This window comes from Saccopteryx leptura, chromosome X (genome assembly GCF_036850995.1).
Source record: "Saccopteryx leptura isolate mSacLep1 chromosome X, mSacLep1_pri_phased_curated, whole genome shotgun sequence".
Taxonomy (NCBI): Eukaryota; Metazoa; Chordata; class Mammalia; order Chiroptera; family Emballonuridae; genus Saccopteryx; species Saccopteryx leptura.
In genome coordinates this window covers 30,898,836-30,916,454 of record NC_089516.1, presented here as the reverse complement: position 1 = coordinate 30,916,454, position 17,619 = coordinate 30,898,836, and the positions used below count along the sequence as shown (strand labels likewise).

At 41.5% G+C, this 17,619-nt stretch overlaps 1 protein-coding gene across 1 annotated transcript in view; it reads right to left on the bottom strand.

Annotated features, from left to right (window-relative positions):
* Positions 1-12,222: 12,222 nt before the first annotated feature.
* Positions 12,223-17,619, bottom strand: part of XK (X-linked Kx blood group antigen, Kell and VPS13A binding protein) — a 36,869-nt gene continuing 31,472 nt past the window's right edge. The window contains exon 3 of the mRNA XM_066356713.1: positions 12,223-14,094. Coding sequence (XP_066212810.1) covers positions 13,268-14,094 — 827 coding nt within the window. The 3' untranslated portion in view covers positions 12,223-13,267. The remainder of the gene's footprint in view (positions 14,095-17,619) is intronic.

The window sequence follows — 17,619 nt, the reverse complement described above, 5'->3', positions numbered from 1 at the left end:
CCACAGAAAAGCAGATCTTCAGTGTATCTATCAATCCAAGTGTCTAGAATGGCTCTGTCCTGTACAAAACAAACCACAAATGTCATTGTAAATTTTTTAATAACCACATTTAAAAAGTTATTAGAGGTTGTGGCCAGTTGGCTCAGCAGTAAAGCATCGGCCCAGCCTGTGGAAGTCCCAGGTTTGATTCTCAACCAGGGCACATAGGAGGAGCACCCATCTGCTTCTCCACCCCCCCCCCCCTCTCCTTTCTCTCTCTCTCTCTTCCCCTCTTGTATCCAAGGCTCCACTGGAGCAAAGTTGGCCTGGGCACTGAGGATGGCTCCATGGCCTCCTCCTCATGTGCTAGAATGAATCGGGTTGCAACAGAGCAAAAGGTCCAGATGGGCAGCGCACCGCCCTCTGGTTGGCTTGCCAGGTGGATTCTGGTCAGGCGCATGCGGGAGTCTGTCTCTATGTCTCCCCACTTCTCACTTCAGAAAAATATAGAAAATAAATAAAATAAAATGTTATTAGAAAGAAGTAAAATTAATTTTCATAATACATTTTATTTAGCCCAATAGATCCAAAATATTATCATTTCAACATAGCATCAATATAAAAAATATTTTTCATCTTTTTTTTGTACTAAGTCTTGGAAAACTGATGTGTGCTTCACACACACCACATCTCAACTAGGAACATTTCAAGTGCTCAGTAGTCACAGTGGTTAGTTGCTGCCACACTGAATGGATAGTGCTGGTTTAGACAATATGGCATTCGTCAGTATTAGATACCAAATCACAGTGCTATCGAAGATGACATTTTAGCATAAACATTATTTCCCTTTGAAAACATGTCCTTGATACCAGGGTGCTGGGAATGTGATATATGTTTCCTCCTGTAGTTTCAGTTAGCCCTGCCAGGTTACGAAGATCCCTGCCCTGCCTGAATAGTTCTCTGGGACCTAATGGAAACCTTGCTTGTCTTTCCTTCAGAATCAGTTTTCCAGAGAAATTAGAGAACGAATTCGGTCTGGGAGGTGAATTTAAAGTAATTCCAAGGAATTTTAAGACCTAAAAAGTGAGAGCAACATTTAAGCAGAGGAATTAGAATCTTTTCTCCCCTGTAACCCCTGGTACTAAGAAAGTTGTATGATTTTGGAAGCTGAAGAATATCACTCTCCTTCCTTTCACAAATCATGGGGCCTTCTCCATACTTCAAGGTGTCCACGCCCAGTTGATCAGATTTTAGGGCCAAATTTAATCCACAGTATGCCCTTTAAAGGTGGAAAATGTTCCCCATAGAACAGGTAGTTGAACTTTTCCTCCCATTGGTCTTGTAATTTCAAGAGTTGGATGTTGGCAATGAGACAAAATGCATAGGGTATGTCTTATAGCCTGCTGTGAAACATTTAAGCTACTTAAACCAACCTTCCTAATCGGGGAAAAGAATCCTTCTGGATATGCCAGTCCAGCTAACTAGAGTTCTGCATTGGGGTTGAAGGAGATGAAATATCTAGCTTCTTTCTCTTAGGAAACACTTTCCTTGGGTACTTTCAAGAAAGAGGTGAGTGGTCTATGTAAAGATTAAAGTTTTTCTTGGCCCCTTGCCTGAAACCATCAAATATCAGGGAACTATGACCCCTTAAGCAAACTCTTCCCCTACAATGTGAGAGCACTTAAGTGTCTACCTACAAAAATATCACTTAGAAAAGAAATATTTTTCTAATTTATCTACTTAAGCAGTGTTAACATTTCTGGCAAAGAAACGAAGGAAAGAGAAGGGAAGAGAAGGGAAGGGAAGGAAGGGAAGGGAAGGGAAGGGAAGGGAAGGGAAGGGAAGGGAAGGGAAGGGAAGGGAAGGGAAGGGAAGGGAAGGAGAGAGAAAAAAGAGCCTGACTAGGCAGGCAGTCGCACAGTGGATAGAACATTGGACTGGGATGCAGAGGCCCCAGGTTCAAAACCCCGAGGTCACTGGCTTGGCCACGGGCTCACCAGCTTGAGCACAGGATTGTTGGCTTGAGTGTGAGATCATAGACATGACTCTATGGTCGCTGGTTCAAGCCCAAAGGTCACTAGCTTGAAGCCCAAGGTTGCTGGCTTGAGCCCAAGGTCACTGGCTTGAGCAAGGGGTCACTTAGTCTGCTGTAGCCCCCTGGTCAAGGCACATATGAGAAAGCAATCAATGAACAACTAAGGTGTCACAACAAAGAATTGATGCTTCTCATCTCTCTCCCTTCCTGTCTGTCTGTCCCTATCTGTCCCTCTCTCTGATTTTCTCTCTGTCTCTGTCAAAAAAAAGAAAAGAAAAGAAGACTGGATAAACTGGGTTCTTGGGATGTGCTCTAACTCACTAGTAGGCATTGGGTGAGTCCAATCAGTTTTTCTAGGAAAAGAGGAGAATAGCCGTGAGGACAAAGATTGTTGTGGAAGAGATTTTAATTTCAGGGTTCTTTCCTCGGTGCCCTTGATGCTCTCAGCCAAGTGTTCTCCTCATGGCTCTTCAGAGCATGACTCTAGTGCTTAGAACTGTACAGGGTGACTTGCCTTAGCTGCCAGCCTTACACCCCAGCAGAAGCAACCCTCCCTATTGAATATTCATGTATGTTCCTGACCCTTCAGAGCAGGGTACCCCAGGAAATGCCACCAGGCTTGCTTCTTTCCTCAGTCTCTGATATTTGCCAAACTTAACCACATCATCAAATTGGGCAAAATTCAGGAGTAAGGTGAGCCTAGCAGTTAGACAGTTGGGCTTTGGTACCAGACAATATAGGGCCTGAATTCCAACCCTGCTACTTACTGTATAACCACAGGGAAGCTTCTTTATCTCACTAGTTTGAGCTTTCTCGTCTGTAAAATGGAAACATTTGCAGTAACCGCTGCATAAGATTGATGTGAGGAAAAAAACTGATCATTTATATAAGACACTGAGCATAGTGCCTGGCTCATGTGAACACTACCATTTTCTTCTCCCTCTTACAATATGGATCCTGGTCATCTTTTCAATATTACCTATCTTCCATGGTCCAGCAACACTTATCTGTGGGATACTGACTAACAATAAAAATCTTTACTAATCCCAGGCTTCTGCACATGTTCGTTTACCAGGAATATTCTTTCCAGTGCCTTCAATAGGCAAATGGCTATTCAGGTTTCAGATCTCAAGCAAAGGCAGATCTAAATATCTGCCTAAAGCATAGACAATTTTTTTTTCTGAGAACTAGATTAAAAAATAAATTCAACATTAAGGCCCTGACCGGTTGGCTCAGTGGTAGAGCATCGGCCTGGCGTGCGGGGGACCCGGGTTCGATTTCTGCCCAGGGCACACAGAAGCGCCCATCTGCTTCTCCACCCCCCCTCCTTCCTCTCTGTCTCTCTCTTCCCCTCCCGCAGCCAAGGCTCCATTGGAGCAAAGATGGCCCGGGCGCTGGGGGTGGCTCCTTGGCCTCTGCCCCAGGTGCTAGAGTGGCTCTGGTCGCGGCAGAGCGATGCCCTGGAGGGGCAGAGCATCGTCCCCTGGTGGGCAGAAAAATACAAAATAAATAAATAAATAAATAAATAAATAAATAAATAAATAAATTCAACATTAAGTATGAAATAAAAGAATATTTAGAATGAAAATGAAATCACAACAAATTACTGGCACCTGAGATTCAGATCCCTTCTGTGATCTCTTTGGACAATGTAGCAGAAATGCTTAGTAAATGAGCTTCCGTATTGCATCTTGACTTTTCCTTCCACCTAGAATATGTTATAACTCTCAGCATTCAGTGTGGGGTCTGAGGGTTAAGCTTTATAAACTTCAGGGTAAATTCACCTCTGGTCTCAGTTATTACATCACTTTCTCTCTGAATGTTCTCTGAACCTCCAAGTCCAGATCTGTGCTCCTTACCTTTGTCCCTAGGACCTCCTAGGCTATATCTCATCATAGCTCTTACCTCTGTGCATTGAAATCATCAGGTCTGATCTGTCTCTTCAAATAGACTATGAGTTCTGGAAACCAGGGTTAGTTTCTTGTATCCTCAGTGCCTAGTCCAGCACTAGGTTCATTGTGAGACTGTAAGTCCAGTAGCCACAGCCACCATCACAGCTGCCAGCACATGCAGGTTCCTATTTGACTCGGGTAGACAGTAATGAAACAACAGAGCCAAGAACAGGTGGGCCATCCTTGTATTCTAGCTCTCACCGGCAAATGAGTAAACACAAACACACTGGGCTCCAAAACCCATTCATTCAGTGCTCACAAAGCTACTGACACATCTGAGTTTTCCTAGAATCAAAGACCTCACTAGCCTCGGCCACCTCCTTTTCCCCATCTGCATGCCTCCATCTTGGTTGCCTGCCTCCTCTGCAACCACGTGGCTTCTTTGCCAAAATGGCCTCCTAGCTCCTCCTTCTTAAAACTTTTGCACAGGACAACCCCTCCTCCAGCACATATTAGCATAACCAAGCCCTTTTCCAAGCATGAAGGTAATTAACATTATCACCTGGACAATGCAATCACATGGTCAGCAGCCATTTTAAACAATAAAAGTGAGCAAAACCAGAAAATACAGATTTCACAAACTCATTTGCCCAACAGAGACTCTTTAAATATCTGTTGAACTAATGAATTGGTATCTGGTTCCCCCCTTTAATCTCTGATTCTCCAGAGCTGCGAATTTTCCTTTCTGCTCTTTCTAGATGCCCACAGCCCCACAATTTCAAACCTGCAACACTAAAATAATTCCATAAGTAGGGGTTTTCACAGGGTAATTTGCTATAATTGCTACTATTTATTCAATATATGACTTCTTCCAGAAAGCTTCTTAACTGGCAACACATAATGCAAGAGTACATGAAGTAAGTATGGAATTTTTTTTTTAAAGAGGAGGTAGGATGTGTTCACATCCTTCCCCAATTCATTGGCTCAGCTGGGTCTTTATTTTTGAAAAATGTTATGAAAGACACTACAGGTTGCCCTCCAAATGGCTATTTTCTCCACTTTTTTCTTTCAGAATGCTCTTTTTGTGGGTATTCTTCCTCCCATAAGCTCAGGGATGGTGCCCCCTTTGTCAGCCCCAAAGGGTGAATTTGTGTAGTCAAAGGAAACCATGGCAATTCTATTCTCCTTGTCAAGGACAGCTTTACAGGTGGGATGTGATTCAATTCCTGCCAAAAAAAAGGGGGGGGATTCTTCTGGGGTGGGGGTGAGTGGCCTCTAGGAAGTATTTTCCGCCTGAAATAACTACTAAAAGGGATTTTCTAGTTGTGCATTAAAATGTAATGCCTGGGCCCTGGCCGGTTGGCTCAGCGGTAGAGCGTCGGCCTGGCATGCGGGGGACCTGGGTTCGATTCCCGGCCAGGGCACATAGGAGAAGCGCCCATTTGTTTCTCCACCCCCCCCCTTCCTCTCTGTCTCTCTCTTCCCCTCCCGCAGCCAAGGCTCCATTGGAGCAAAGATGGTCCAGGCGCTGGGGATGGCTCCTTGGCCTCTGCCCCAGGCGCTAGAGTGGCTCTGGTCGTGGCAGAGCGACGCCCCGGAGGGGCAGAGCATCGCCCCCTGGTGGGCAGAGCGTCGCCCCTGGTGGGCGTGCCGGGTGGATCCCGGTCGGGCGCATGTGGGAGTCTGTCTGACTGTCTCTCCCCATTTCCAGCTTCAGAAAAATACAAAAAAAAAAATGTAATGCCTGGCGCACACGTTGTCATCTTGCAATCGTGAGACTAGCATGAAGAGGAAGTAACAGGTTGAAGACTGCAGGAAGGAAAGGTGGAAAGCCGTTGACACCTGAGAATGTTTGGCTCACTAGAGACTAGAATAGCCCCTCTTCAAACTTCCTGTTCATTTAATTAACAAAATCTTTTTTGGTTTAAGGTATTTTCAATCAGGTGTTCTACAAATTGTAGCTGAAAGCACCTTGATAGAATTTCCAATACAGCCAAGGAAGCAGATTGGGAGTTGAGTTAAAAAGAACACGTAGAAATCATTTCATGAATTCAATGATTATTATAATACACATGTACAGTATTAGTGCTTTGAAATTTTAAAAGTATTTTACCTCAATGACATACTTTGTGTGAAGGTAGATGATTTACTTTTTTTTTTTTTTTTTTTTGTATTTTTCTGAAGCTGGAAATGGGGAGAGACAGTCAGACAGACTCCCGCATGCGCCCGACCAGGATCCACCCGGCACGCCCACCAGGGGCGACGCTCTGCCCACCAGGGGGCGATGCTCTGCCCCTCCAGGGCGTCACTCTGCCGCGACCAGAGCCACTCTAGTGCCTGAGGCAGAGGCCAAGGAGCCATCCCCAGTGCCCTGGTCATCTTTGCTCCAATGGAGCATTGGCTGCGGGAGGGGAAGAGAGAGAGACAGAGAGGAAGGAGGGGGTGGGGTGGAGAAGCAAATGGGCGCTTCTCCTATGTGCCCTGGCCGGGAATCGAACCCGGGTCCCCCGCACGCCAGGCCGACGCTCTACCGCTGAGCCAACCAGCCAGGGCCGATGATTTACTTTTTGAAGATAGAACATTCACATTACATTATCTTTTGTATCAAGTTGGAAATGAGAGAAGCCAAGTGATTCCCATGTGAACAACCTCTTCTTAAAAGAAAAAGATACCATGAGAAAATATTCCAGCAGAGAAAAGACCTTCCAGGGTAGCAGTTCCCAATATTTCCAATGACAAAGGATAACTTTTAAGGTCTCCTCCCATACAACAGTGGTTTGATTTTTAACAGCTTATTATAGGAGCTGGGGGGGGGGGTAAGGACAAAGTGAATTTAAATACAATGACAATTTTAATCAGTCCTCTTCAATCATTTACAACAGCATCATTATGGGTTTGAAAAATGATTATAAAGTATACGCCAGACATCTCTGGTTAGTGAGCAAACATCTCTAGTGTAGTGTAATGGCTTTCTAATTCTGGGAGGTCTCCAGCCCTATATCTGGGTACCATTGTTCTTAAATACAATTTGCCACTCCACTAAAGAAGGTCACCTTGTTGCAGGGTAATACAAGGGAACCCTTCTCTTCTCCAGTGGGCGGTGGTGGCAATTACAGCAGCACCACTCCAAAACAGAATTTCTAAATCCTGTTTCTTTAGTATTATCGCTTCAGAAATCCTAATTCATCAACTGTAGAGTTTAGGTAATTAAAATAAGAAGCCGACTGATGAGAAATTAAACCAGTACGTATAATGCTGATGTCTGTGGAGGATGACATTCCCAGGGCTCTAGGGAGCAGGCTAATCAGGCTTCAATTAGAGGGAGGATGAATTCAGGATGGGAGATAGGGAAGGAACAGAAGCACTGGCAGGATTGCAGGATCTATCTGGATAAGCCTCTCCTTGGGAGGAAGCAAACCCTGACACCCTCTCACACAAAAGTGTACGCTGCAGAGGACTCTGGATGGCAAATTTCCTGATAACCTGCTACAAAGAGATGCAGCTGCATGCTGCGCTGGGTTACAAAACTAGCTTAAACCAACACTGTCTTAGACCTCTTTGGCATAATAATTTCTAGACAAACAACCATGCAGACAGGGTGACAAGGAGGAATAAGGAATTCCCCAGAGCAGATACATCTTCTTAGAGGGTTAAGGGACTACTCTGACAGGGTGTGTTGTCTGCTGGGAAAGCAGGAATTAGGATGTTTCCAAATTCCCAGTTCGGTACAAATCTCTGCTCTTATGAAGTTCCTTCTTTTTCTGAAAAAGAGAAAAGGTTCAAAATGTTGCTCATTTAATTACAGTATATCGTTGATATTTCCGAGCTATTTCGCATTTGTAAAGAAATGTTCATAGAGCCTGATCAGGTGGTGGCGCAGCTGATGGAACATCAATCTGGGATGCAGAGGACCCAGGTTTGAAAACCCAAGATCGCCAGTTTGAGCGCGGACTCATCTGGTTTGAGCAAGGCTCACCAGCTTGAGCTCAAGGCTGCTGGCTTGAGCAAGGGGTCACTCGCTCTGCTGTAGCCCCCCCCCCCCCCAGTTAAGGCACATATGAGAAAGCAATCAATAAACAACTAAGGTGCCACAACGAAAAATTGATGCTTCTCATCTCTCCCTTCCTGTCCTTATCTGTCCCTCTTTGTCTCAGTCATTAAAAAAAAAATTTTCATAGAGAAAATAGTCTCCTGGAACGGGGGACCCAGAGAAATATGGCCAGAGAGGAATAATATATACATCCCTTATCTTCTTCCTAATCTTTACATAAACTTGGGCCCATACTCCTTAGACCTGTGAGGTGGAGATGATGAGAAAATTACAGGCTCACATATTAAGCAGCAAACACTTGATGCCTCACATGAATATCCATGAAAAAGAATTAGCCACCCTGGCCAGTTGGCTCAGCAGTACAGCATCAGCCTGGCGTGTCGAAGTCCTGGGTTCAATTCCCGGTCAGGGCACACAGGAGAAGTGCCCATCTGCTTCTCCACCCTTCCCCCTCTCCTTTCTCTCTCTCTCTCTATTCCCCTCCCACAGCCAAGGCTCCATTGGAGCAAAGTTGGTCTGGGCACTGAGGATGGCTCCATGGCCACTGCCTCAGGCACTAGAGAGGCTCGGTTGTAGCAGAGCAATGGCCCATTTGGGCAGAGCATTGCCCCCAGGTGGACATGCCGGGTGGATCCCAGTTGGGCACATGCGGGAGTCTGTCAGCCCCCACCCCACCCCAGCTTCTCACTTCAGAAAAAAACAAACAAAAAAAAGAATTACCCACAATTCACCAGTAAACATTCCAAATTTATGGTTTTAAGCTATTAGTGCTGATAACATGTATGTTTTCTTCAAATAGCTTTTGTCTACTGTAACTTTCCCAGTGTTCATAGGCAACTTAAAACTTACTGATAACTTTAAACAAAAAGAACCCCATAGAAGAGACTGAGTAGACTTACATTGTTGAGGAAAACTTTGTGAAAACAAATGAAGTGTTTGGCACAATTGTTTAATGGAGCATGAACTCTAGATTAGATACTAGCATTGTATCCATGTGAAATTTCCTGAATTTGATCACAGTACTATGTAAGACAATGCCTTTGTTCTTAGGAAATACACACTGAAGTATTTAGGAAAAGAGGGGTGAAAGAAAGTAAGAATGATAAAGCAAACATGGCAAAATGTGAATAGGTGAAGGATATTAAGGAATTCCTTGCACTATTCTTGACAATCTTCCACTAATTAGCTTGAAATTATTTCAAAATAAAACGCAAATAGCAAATGAAGTAATTTAGGTTGATGTACTTAAACACTATACTTGTAGACATTGTTTTTTCTCAAGGGGTTTATTTAACACCGAGATCTCTGTCAAAGACTTATAAGCCAGTCAGAGAAAGACAAGTACCATATGATTTCACGTGTGGAACCTGATGGAAAAAACCCAACCCAACAAACAGAATAGAAACAGACTCATAGATACAAAAAATAGACTGACACCTGTCGGTGAGGCCTGTGTGTGTGTGTGTGTGTGTGTGTGTGTGTAAAGGTTAGGGGCTGGGAGAAAAAAGTGAAGGGATTAAGTAAAAGAAAAAAAATCCTCATCGACACAGACATCGTATGGTGATTATGAGAGGGAAAGGGGGTGGGGGAGGTAAAAGAGGGTAAAGGGGGGGCAAATGGTGATGGAACGAGACTTGACTGGCAGTGGTGAACACATACAATATACAGATGATGTATAATTATAGAATTGTATACCTGAAACCTATATAATTTTATTAACCAACATCACCCCAATAAACACAATAAAAATTTTATGAAAGACTTATCCTATGGTTAAGTCTTTCCAAATTGCAAGTTCATCTTTAAAGGAATTATTGAAACAATCCATGTCTAGCTCATATTCTGAAGCAACCTCTTTAATAAATAACTGATACTTTTTCCAACCATGGATCATCATTTACATTTGATCACTTGTTTATGTTAATAGCAAGTCACTCTTTCAGTATTTTATATTTCTGAATCAGTATACCATTTATATTGATCTAGAAGAAAGTTCTATTGCCTCTCTTCTTTTCTACTGCACACAGCAATGAACAGACAGCTAAACCGGATCTTAGTATCCAGCAGTGCAGCTTTAACAAATAGAGTAAATTCTTATTAAAATAAAAACAATTAGAGGAGATTCCAGGGACTGGTAGTTTCACAAGGCAGAACCCTAGCATGCTCAAATTTCTCAGCCTACAGAAAGAATTTCCAGGTGAGGTTACAAAACTATAATATATCAAAACAAAACCATTTTCAAATTTGTTTTTAAAACAGTTCTGAAGTAAAAGAACCATAAAATGACAATATAAGAAATAAAATGCAAGTAGAAATTGAAAAATTAATTTATTTTATGAAGAAACATAAACAATATTTATTAACACCAATGGCTGCAGAGAAGCAGCCTGCAAGCTGCATCCACAGTTGACTGGCTGAGAAGTACTGACACATACACTCATAAACATAGCCCTCATTTTCCAGTGTGGTTTCCAAGGAAATGCTGCGTTTGATGATCAATTTTAATGTTTATTTTTACATTAAAAGGCTGAAAAGATTAAACCCACATTCATTTAAAGTCTAGGAGGATTTCTGGCATTCAAGTTGTAAATTACCAAAAGATTCTGCTACATCCTTTATGAAAGATGATAGATACAAAAGTAATAAACTCATCTGCCATCAAAAGCAATCCCTCAGATTGAAGTGGGTCTTTTCCCTCCAAGAACTATGGCTATGAATTTTTGTCAGCAGCTAATGGTAAGAGAAGGAAGGGCCAAGGCTGAGTTTTCTACAAGAGTAAAGACAACTTACATTTGCCCTTCCATAAGGCCAAAGGCCAACATATTCACTCAAGACATTCATGTGGATGATGCTATGTTTCTTTTCTAACAGTAAAAAAAAATAATAATAATAACAACCTGTTTATGAATTTGAATAACTATTAACAACTCCTTCAATATATATGGCACTTTAAAAATACTTTCAAAGCATATTCACACCTATAACTTAATTTAGACCTTTCGGATAACCTTGTGAGGTAGGCTGAGCAAGTGTATCATCCAAATGTGGTGGGTGAGGAAACTGAGGCATGGAACAGGCAAGCAACTTGTAGGACTTGACAGGGAGATGCTAACCTCTGCTCTGTCTCTAGTTATGAAGAAAGTCTAAACATGTTTGATGATCTTATTCTAATATATTTTGAGGAAATACTTCACTTCCATGCAGCCAAATGACAGTTCAATTGGAGCAACTGTCATGACAAATTATGGCATATAATTAATTAGACAAAACACAGAGTTTTAAAAATTGAAATTCTAATTGAAAACCACATTTTAACTCTCAACACATGAGGGAATTAGCTGGTTTGTCTTTAGGGTCACCTAGATCTGCAATCTGAACTATAATTTTACTATTTCAAAGATATAATATAAATAAATTTAAAACAAAAATTCTCAGTTCACCATGACTTAAATTTTTCCTATAGAAAAAAAAAAAAGCAGTGGTTTCTCTCCCCCAAAGTGAACAGACACACATGGACCCAAAGCAAAGGTGAAAAATAACAAAATGTTCAATTTAGTTACCAAATCTTTGTCCTTATATAAGTGGCTTATAATTGGGCTTAGAGAATCTGATAGGCCATCACTGTTAGTTTGATTTGAGGTCACTCAAAATGCGTACCTATTCTCTACATTAAAATTATTTAAAATATTTTTGAAGTCTCACATTTTATATTGGTTTTTGAGACTGACTTACAAACAAAGGCTGGGAAGTACCAGTCTCACCATGTTTGTCTAATTCTGACCACTTCTCTTGTCAAACTCACCATTTTTAACCTGTCCCCTCACAGACTGACTGTTAGAAACTGAATGGGTCAGAAACTTCATCTAAATATTTAGACTGTCAACCTTAACTGACCCGCAATATCCAGCCTAGTTAGTGACAGGTCACCTGCCTCTAGGTATTTCATTATCAAGGTTCTTATGATAGAAATAATGGCACTAAATCCAGGCATTTCCCCAAAACAACTGAGGATATACTACACAATCCTTTTATGGAATAGGGTTCAGAAATTATACTGAAGATAGGAGTGTAGGAGAATAAAATTGAAGATCTTGTACAAATTTACGCATAATCACACCAAATTAAATGGCATTCAATTAAAGACAGATATCCTCTGGTCATTTCTTCACTTTCTATAATGAAAAGTTTCTGATATCAAAATCTAACTCGGCAGGAGGAGAAAAAAATTTTTCTTCAACTAATAAAAAAATGAAATGCCCGGTATACTTGTACTAGATGAAAGATTTCTGTGGAATTTGCTAGAAAAAAAAATGTTAACCTAAGTAACTTTTTTTTAAACAAAGTAACTATTGCCTGCAACTTTCCTAAAAGGCAAGGAAGAAGTGGGGTCAAGACTGTGAGTTTCATTTTCTTCTTTCTTAAGAAGGCAAATCCTCGCAAATTCTATTAGAAATTTCCCAGATTTGTTAGGATAGGACTGAACCCTGAAGAGGTTTAAGTCTACCTTATAGAAGATTACTATCTTCAACCACCTCAAGTTAAGAACTCTGATTACAAAAGCCTACATCATTTTGATGTTTTAACAATCCCCTTGTTTCAGAACTTCTTCAACATACTGAAGGAACACACAACTTTCCTAAAATCCTAGGGCTTTCATGACCAAAATTAGAATTTGATTTTGTGTCCATAGATCTTTGGGTATAAAGTCTCCAAATTTAAACTTCTCAATCAATTAGAGATAATAGCCCAAGGTGACTACAGTTGGTTTTGTTAAGAGAGCCCTAATGATATTAAATGGAACACCTATGTATTCAAAACTCAAACTGGAACAGTACTCTCTGAAAGCTCGGACAATAATGATGTCGCCAATGGCATAACCCCAGTAACCATCTCTGATCATCAAGCCAGCTCTTGGATGAAAACTATGCTCAGGGATAAAAGAAAACATTTGGCTACCCAGACAAGAAGTCCAGAAAACTAGAACATAAGAAAACCCCTGTACTCATTCTAACTGGTTCAGCTCAGGTATCATGGGTGCTTTTCACTCTGTCAGTGAAAAGGCCAGAAATGCCCGGGAGAACATGGTCAGCTGTGAATGATAGTGCCTTAGACTGCTCCTTCAACACTCAGAAGTTTCCATGGCTTCTCTCCATAGTTTCCACAAACCCAAGAGCTCTCTAAAGGGGAACAACGCACAAGGAGTAGAGTGCTAACTGCCTGCTTTATTAACTGAGTAGGGCTCATCACTTGTACGAAGAACAGCAATCAACCCAGAAAACAATATAACTGCCTCATGAGACTCAGGTCCCGTTAAGCAGAGTAGAGCTCATCGGCATTCAAGATCTGGCTAGGCACAGAACTTATTTTACTGCTAGAAGGTGTCTCATCTCTATCTTCAGGTGACCTTACATCGGTCTTTCCTACAGACTCTGAGGATTTCTGCCATGGGCAATGACAGCAAGCACACTTTATACACCGCTGAAAGATTTCAGAAACACTGGAGGAAAAGAGCTTTTTGCAAGGGTGAAAGAACTGATAGAATACCAGCATGAATAGAATGGCTGTGCAGTATCCAATGAGTAACTTCAAAATCAACAGAGGTGCACACACATACATATAGATGTCGGTCTTATAAAGATACCACATAAGGAGGAGGGAGGCGTTCTCAATGAGTCTAAGTATGTAGTACATCAGTATCCGGTACCAGTTCTGGGACTTGCTAATGAGGTCAGGGCTGTTGATTTTCAGCTGTACTGCTGACCAGCAGAACATGTTGATACCGGCATAAAGCAGGGTGAGAAAGCACAGCACGATGGTGGTGCCCACTCGACTGAGGGCCTTCTCAATGTTCTCAGGGAATGGAGAGCCACTGCACCAGAAGAGGATCCAGGGGTATATGAAGAAGCTGAAGAAGTTGATGAGTATGACCAGCACCACCCAGGCCTTCAGGACAGAAGTAAAGAGAACCAGGACAATGACTCGAGTGGCAATCTCAAAGCTCCTCCAGAGGAAGATGCAGACATAGGCCAGAGGCTTCACCTTGACATCGTATTCATCATACTTGATCTTGATGGCTAGGATGTTGCAGCGCAAGGCTCCATACACAATGGACAACAGGGATAGCAACATGCAGACACCTGGGGAGAGATAAGAAAGAGTACTGTCAAGTCTCACCTCCACCAAGAATCCCAGTCTTGGTCACTTCTATGGGTAGAGGACTGACGGAGTGTCCTCTACTCATACTCCTCAGACCCTTGTGTTTCATGTACACAGGCTGACTTCCACCTGTCAGTTTCTGCTCACTGTGCCTGAGGGCTTTTCCAGGGCTGTAGAAGGCTGCTCTGCCCAGGTGCTGGGCAGTTCAGGAGAGCCCTCAATACTCTAACTGTAGCCCTGATATGAGTGGAATGTATCTACCTCAGCTCCCCCACCCTTTCAGTAGACTAATTCTGAAGGATGTGTTCGATATTGTTTACAGTGTTTCTCACAGGATTGCTTTCTTGTCACCCATGGTGATAGCTATCTAATAATGCTCTCTTAGCTGCCTTCCCTTCCCTGTTTCCTCTCCCTTCTCTCATGCCCCTTCCACCGAAAATATATGCACTCAAATCCTTGTCTTGGGGTCTGCTTCAGGGTCAACTCAAACTAAAACACTTTCGTGACCCAATCTTGCTCTTCCTGAATATGGGGAGTCCCTTACACAGTGTTTTTGTTTCCTCAACTGGCTTATAAGTTCCAGAGGAGTCAAGAGTGACAATGTCTGGTATTTCTTCATGATCTCTACATAAACCAGTAGGAGGTACACAAACAGAAGGTGCACAGTAATAAATGGCTCACTGCGTTCCTCCTATCTGCAGCTCACCGAGTTCCTCCTACCTTTTACATTTATATACTGATGACAGAACACACACTTCTCTTTACTCTGCAGTTATCTTTTTAAATTCTGCAGATTGCTGAAGAAATGAGAACCTTAATGTTACTGAGAGTCAATCTGTGTTGGATTGAAAGATCTGTTTCAAGAAGTCTCAATTCTAAGCTGCTTGTTTTTTAAAATGACTTATGGATAATGGGTTTATCTATAATAGTTTATACCAAGAAGCAGGACAAGATGTAACTCACTGAAATGGAGTACGGTACCATGTTTGAGAGCACAACACTGCTGGCTGTGAGTTCTACCACCTAAGAAATGTGCTGCCAACTCATGAGCACAAACGGTGTGATCAAAACGTAAATATAATCACTTAACAGAAGCTGCCACAAATTCCAAATATTGGAACAAGGAAGGATGAGAGGCAGGGCTTGGAGATAGAAACAAAAAATCTGGCTCTTGTTTTCATCTATCTTGCCAGGCTACACTGGGGAAATGGCAATCTCTCTGGATTCTGTCACCCATAAAATTCAGATAACACTTTCCATATCTGCTTCTTCAAATGCAATGTAAAAAAAAAGGGATGCTGTCAGAGTAATTGTGGTGTGAGAGATACCCTTGATCTTTTCCCCTGAAATTATAAACAAGTTGTCCACGTATGTGTGAATATATTTTTGGACTCTCAATTCTGTTCCACTGGTGTCTCTCTCTCTCTCTTTTTTTTTTTTTTTTTTGCTAATACCATACTGTTTTGATTACTGTACTTTTATAGTAAATCAGAAATGAAAGAGATGTTACATCAGACACCACAGAAATACAATGAGTTATAAAAGAGCATTATGAAAGTTGACATGCCAGCATATTAAACAACCTAGAGCAGTGGTTTGCAACCGCTGGTCTGTGGACTGGTTGCCAGAAGTTTTGTTCTGATCTGTGAAAGAATTATCCACCCTAACATTGTATGAAGATTATAAAGCCAATGATCTTAGTTGATCACTTATGCCCAAGGTGATTTCTGCCTTAGTGGTCCCTGAAATAATTCTATTTTCACTTGTACCCAAGTGTAAAAAGATTTAAAACCAATGACCTAAAAACAGACAAATTCTTAGAGGCATACAACCTTCCTACATTGAATTATGAAGAATTTGAAAACCCAAAAAGACTGACCACTAATAAGGATATTGAAAGAGTAATCAAAAACATCCCCCAAAACAATATCCAGGACCAGATGGCTTCACTGGTGAATTCTAATTCAAAAAAATGTAATACCTATCCTTCTCAAACTCTCCCAAAACATTGAAGAGGAGGGAATGCTTTCTAACTCATTTTATAAGGCCAACAGCACCCTGATACCAAAACTAGCAAGGACAACACCAAAAAGAAAATCACAGGCTAATATCTCTAATGAACTTCCGTGCAAAACTGCTCAACAAAATACTGGCAAACTGAATATAACAATACATTTAAAAAAATCATACACTGCAAACAAATGGGATCTATTTCAGGGATGCAAGGATGGTTCAACATCTACAAGTCAATCAACTGATATACCACATTAACAAAAATAAAGGATAAAAATCATATGATAATCTCAATAGATGCAGAGAAGCATCTGAAAAGATACAATCTCCATTTATGATAAAATTCTCAATAAAGTGGGTATAGAAGTACCTGAACATATTAGAGTCCATATAAGACAAACCCAGAGCTAGCATCATATTCAATGGTGAGAAAAGGAAGCTTTTCCCTTAAGACCAGAAATAAGACAAGGATGCCCATTCTTGCCTGACCAGTGGTGGTGCAGTGCTCTGAGCATCAGCCTGGGAGGCTGAGGGCCCCACTTTGAAACCCTAAGGCAGGGGTCCCCAAACTTTTTACACAGGGGGCCAGTTCACTTTCCCTCAGACCGTTGGAGGGCCGGACTATAAAAAAAAATAACTATGAACAAATCCCTATGCACACTGCACATATCTTATTTTAAAGTAAAAACAAAACAAAACAGGAACAAATACAATATTTAAAATAAAGAACAAGTAAATTTAAATCAACAAACTGACCAGTATTTCAATGGGAACTATGGGCCTGCTTTTGGATAATGAGATGGTGGTGCCCCTTCCGGAAGTGCAGCGGGGGCCAGATAAATGGCCTCAGGGTGCCCCTAGTTTGGGGACCCCTGCCCTAAGGTCTCCTGCTAAGAATGCAAGCTTTCCAGCTTGAGCACAGGATCATTGATATGATCCCGTGGTCGCTGGCTTGAAGCCCAAGGTCACTGGCTTGAGCAAGGGGTCACTGGCTCAGCTTGAGCCTCCTGGTCAAGGCACATATGAGAAGCAATCAATAAACAACTCTAGTGAAGCAATGATGAGTTGATGCATCTCTTTCTTCCCCTCCTCTCCTGACTCTCTCTAAAAAATATATAAAAAGCCCACTCTTGTCACTTTTATTCAACGTAATACTGAAGGTTAGGTAGAGCAATTAGGCAAAACAAAAGAAATAAAAGGTATACAAAAGCTGTCACTATTTGTGAGTGATATAATTTTATATATAGAACCATAAAGATTCCACCAGAAAAACTATTTGAATAATAAATACAGTAAAACTACAGGATACAAAGTTAATACACATAAATATTTTGCATTTCTATATACTATCAATGAACTATCAGAAAAAGAAATGAAGAAAATCCCATTTACAATTACAACAAAATGAATAAAATACGTACGATAAACTTAAAGTGAAAGACATATACTATACACTGAAAACTACAAGATATTGTTGAAAGAAAGTGAAGAAG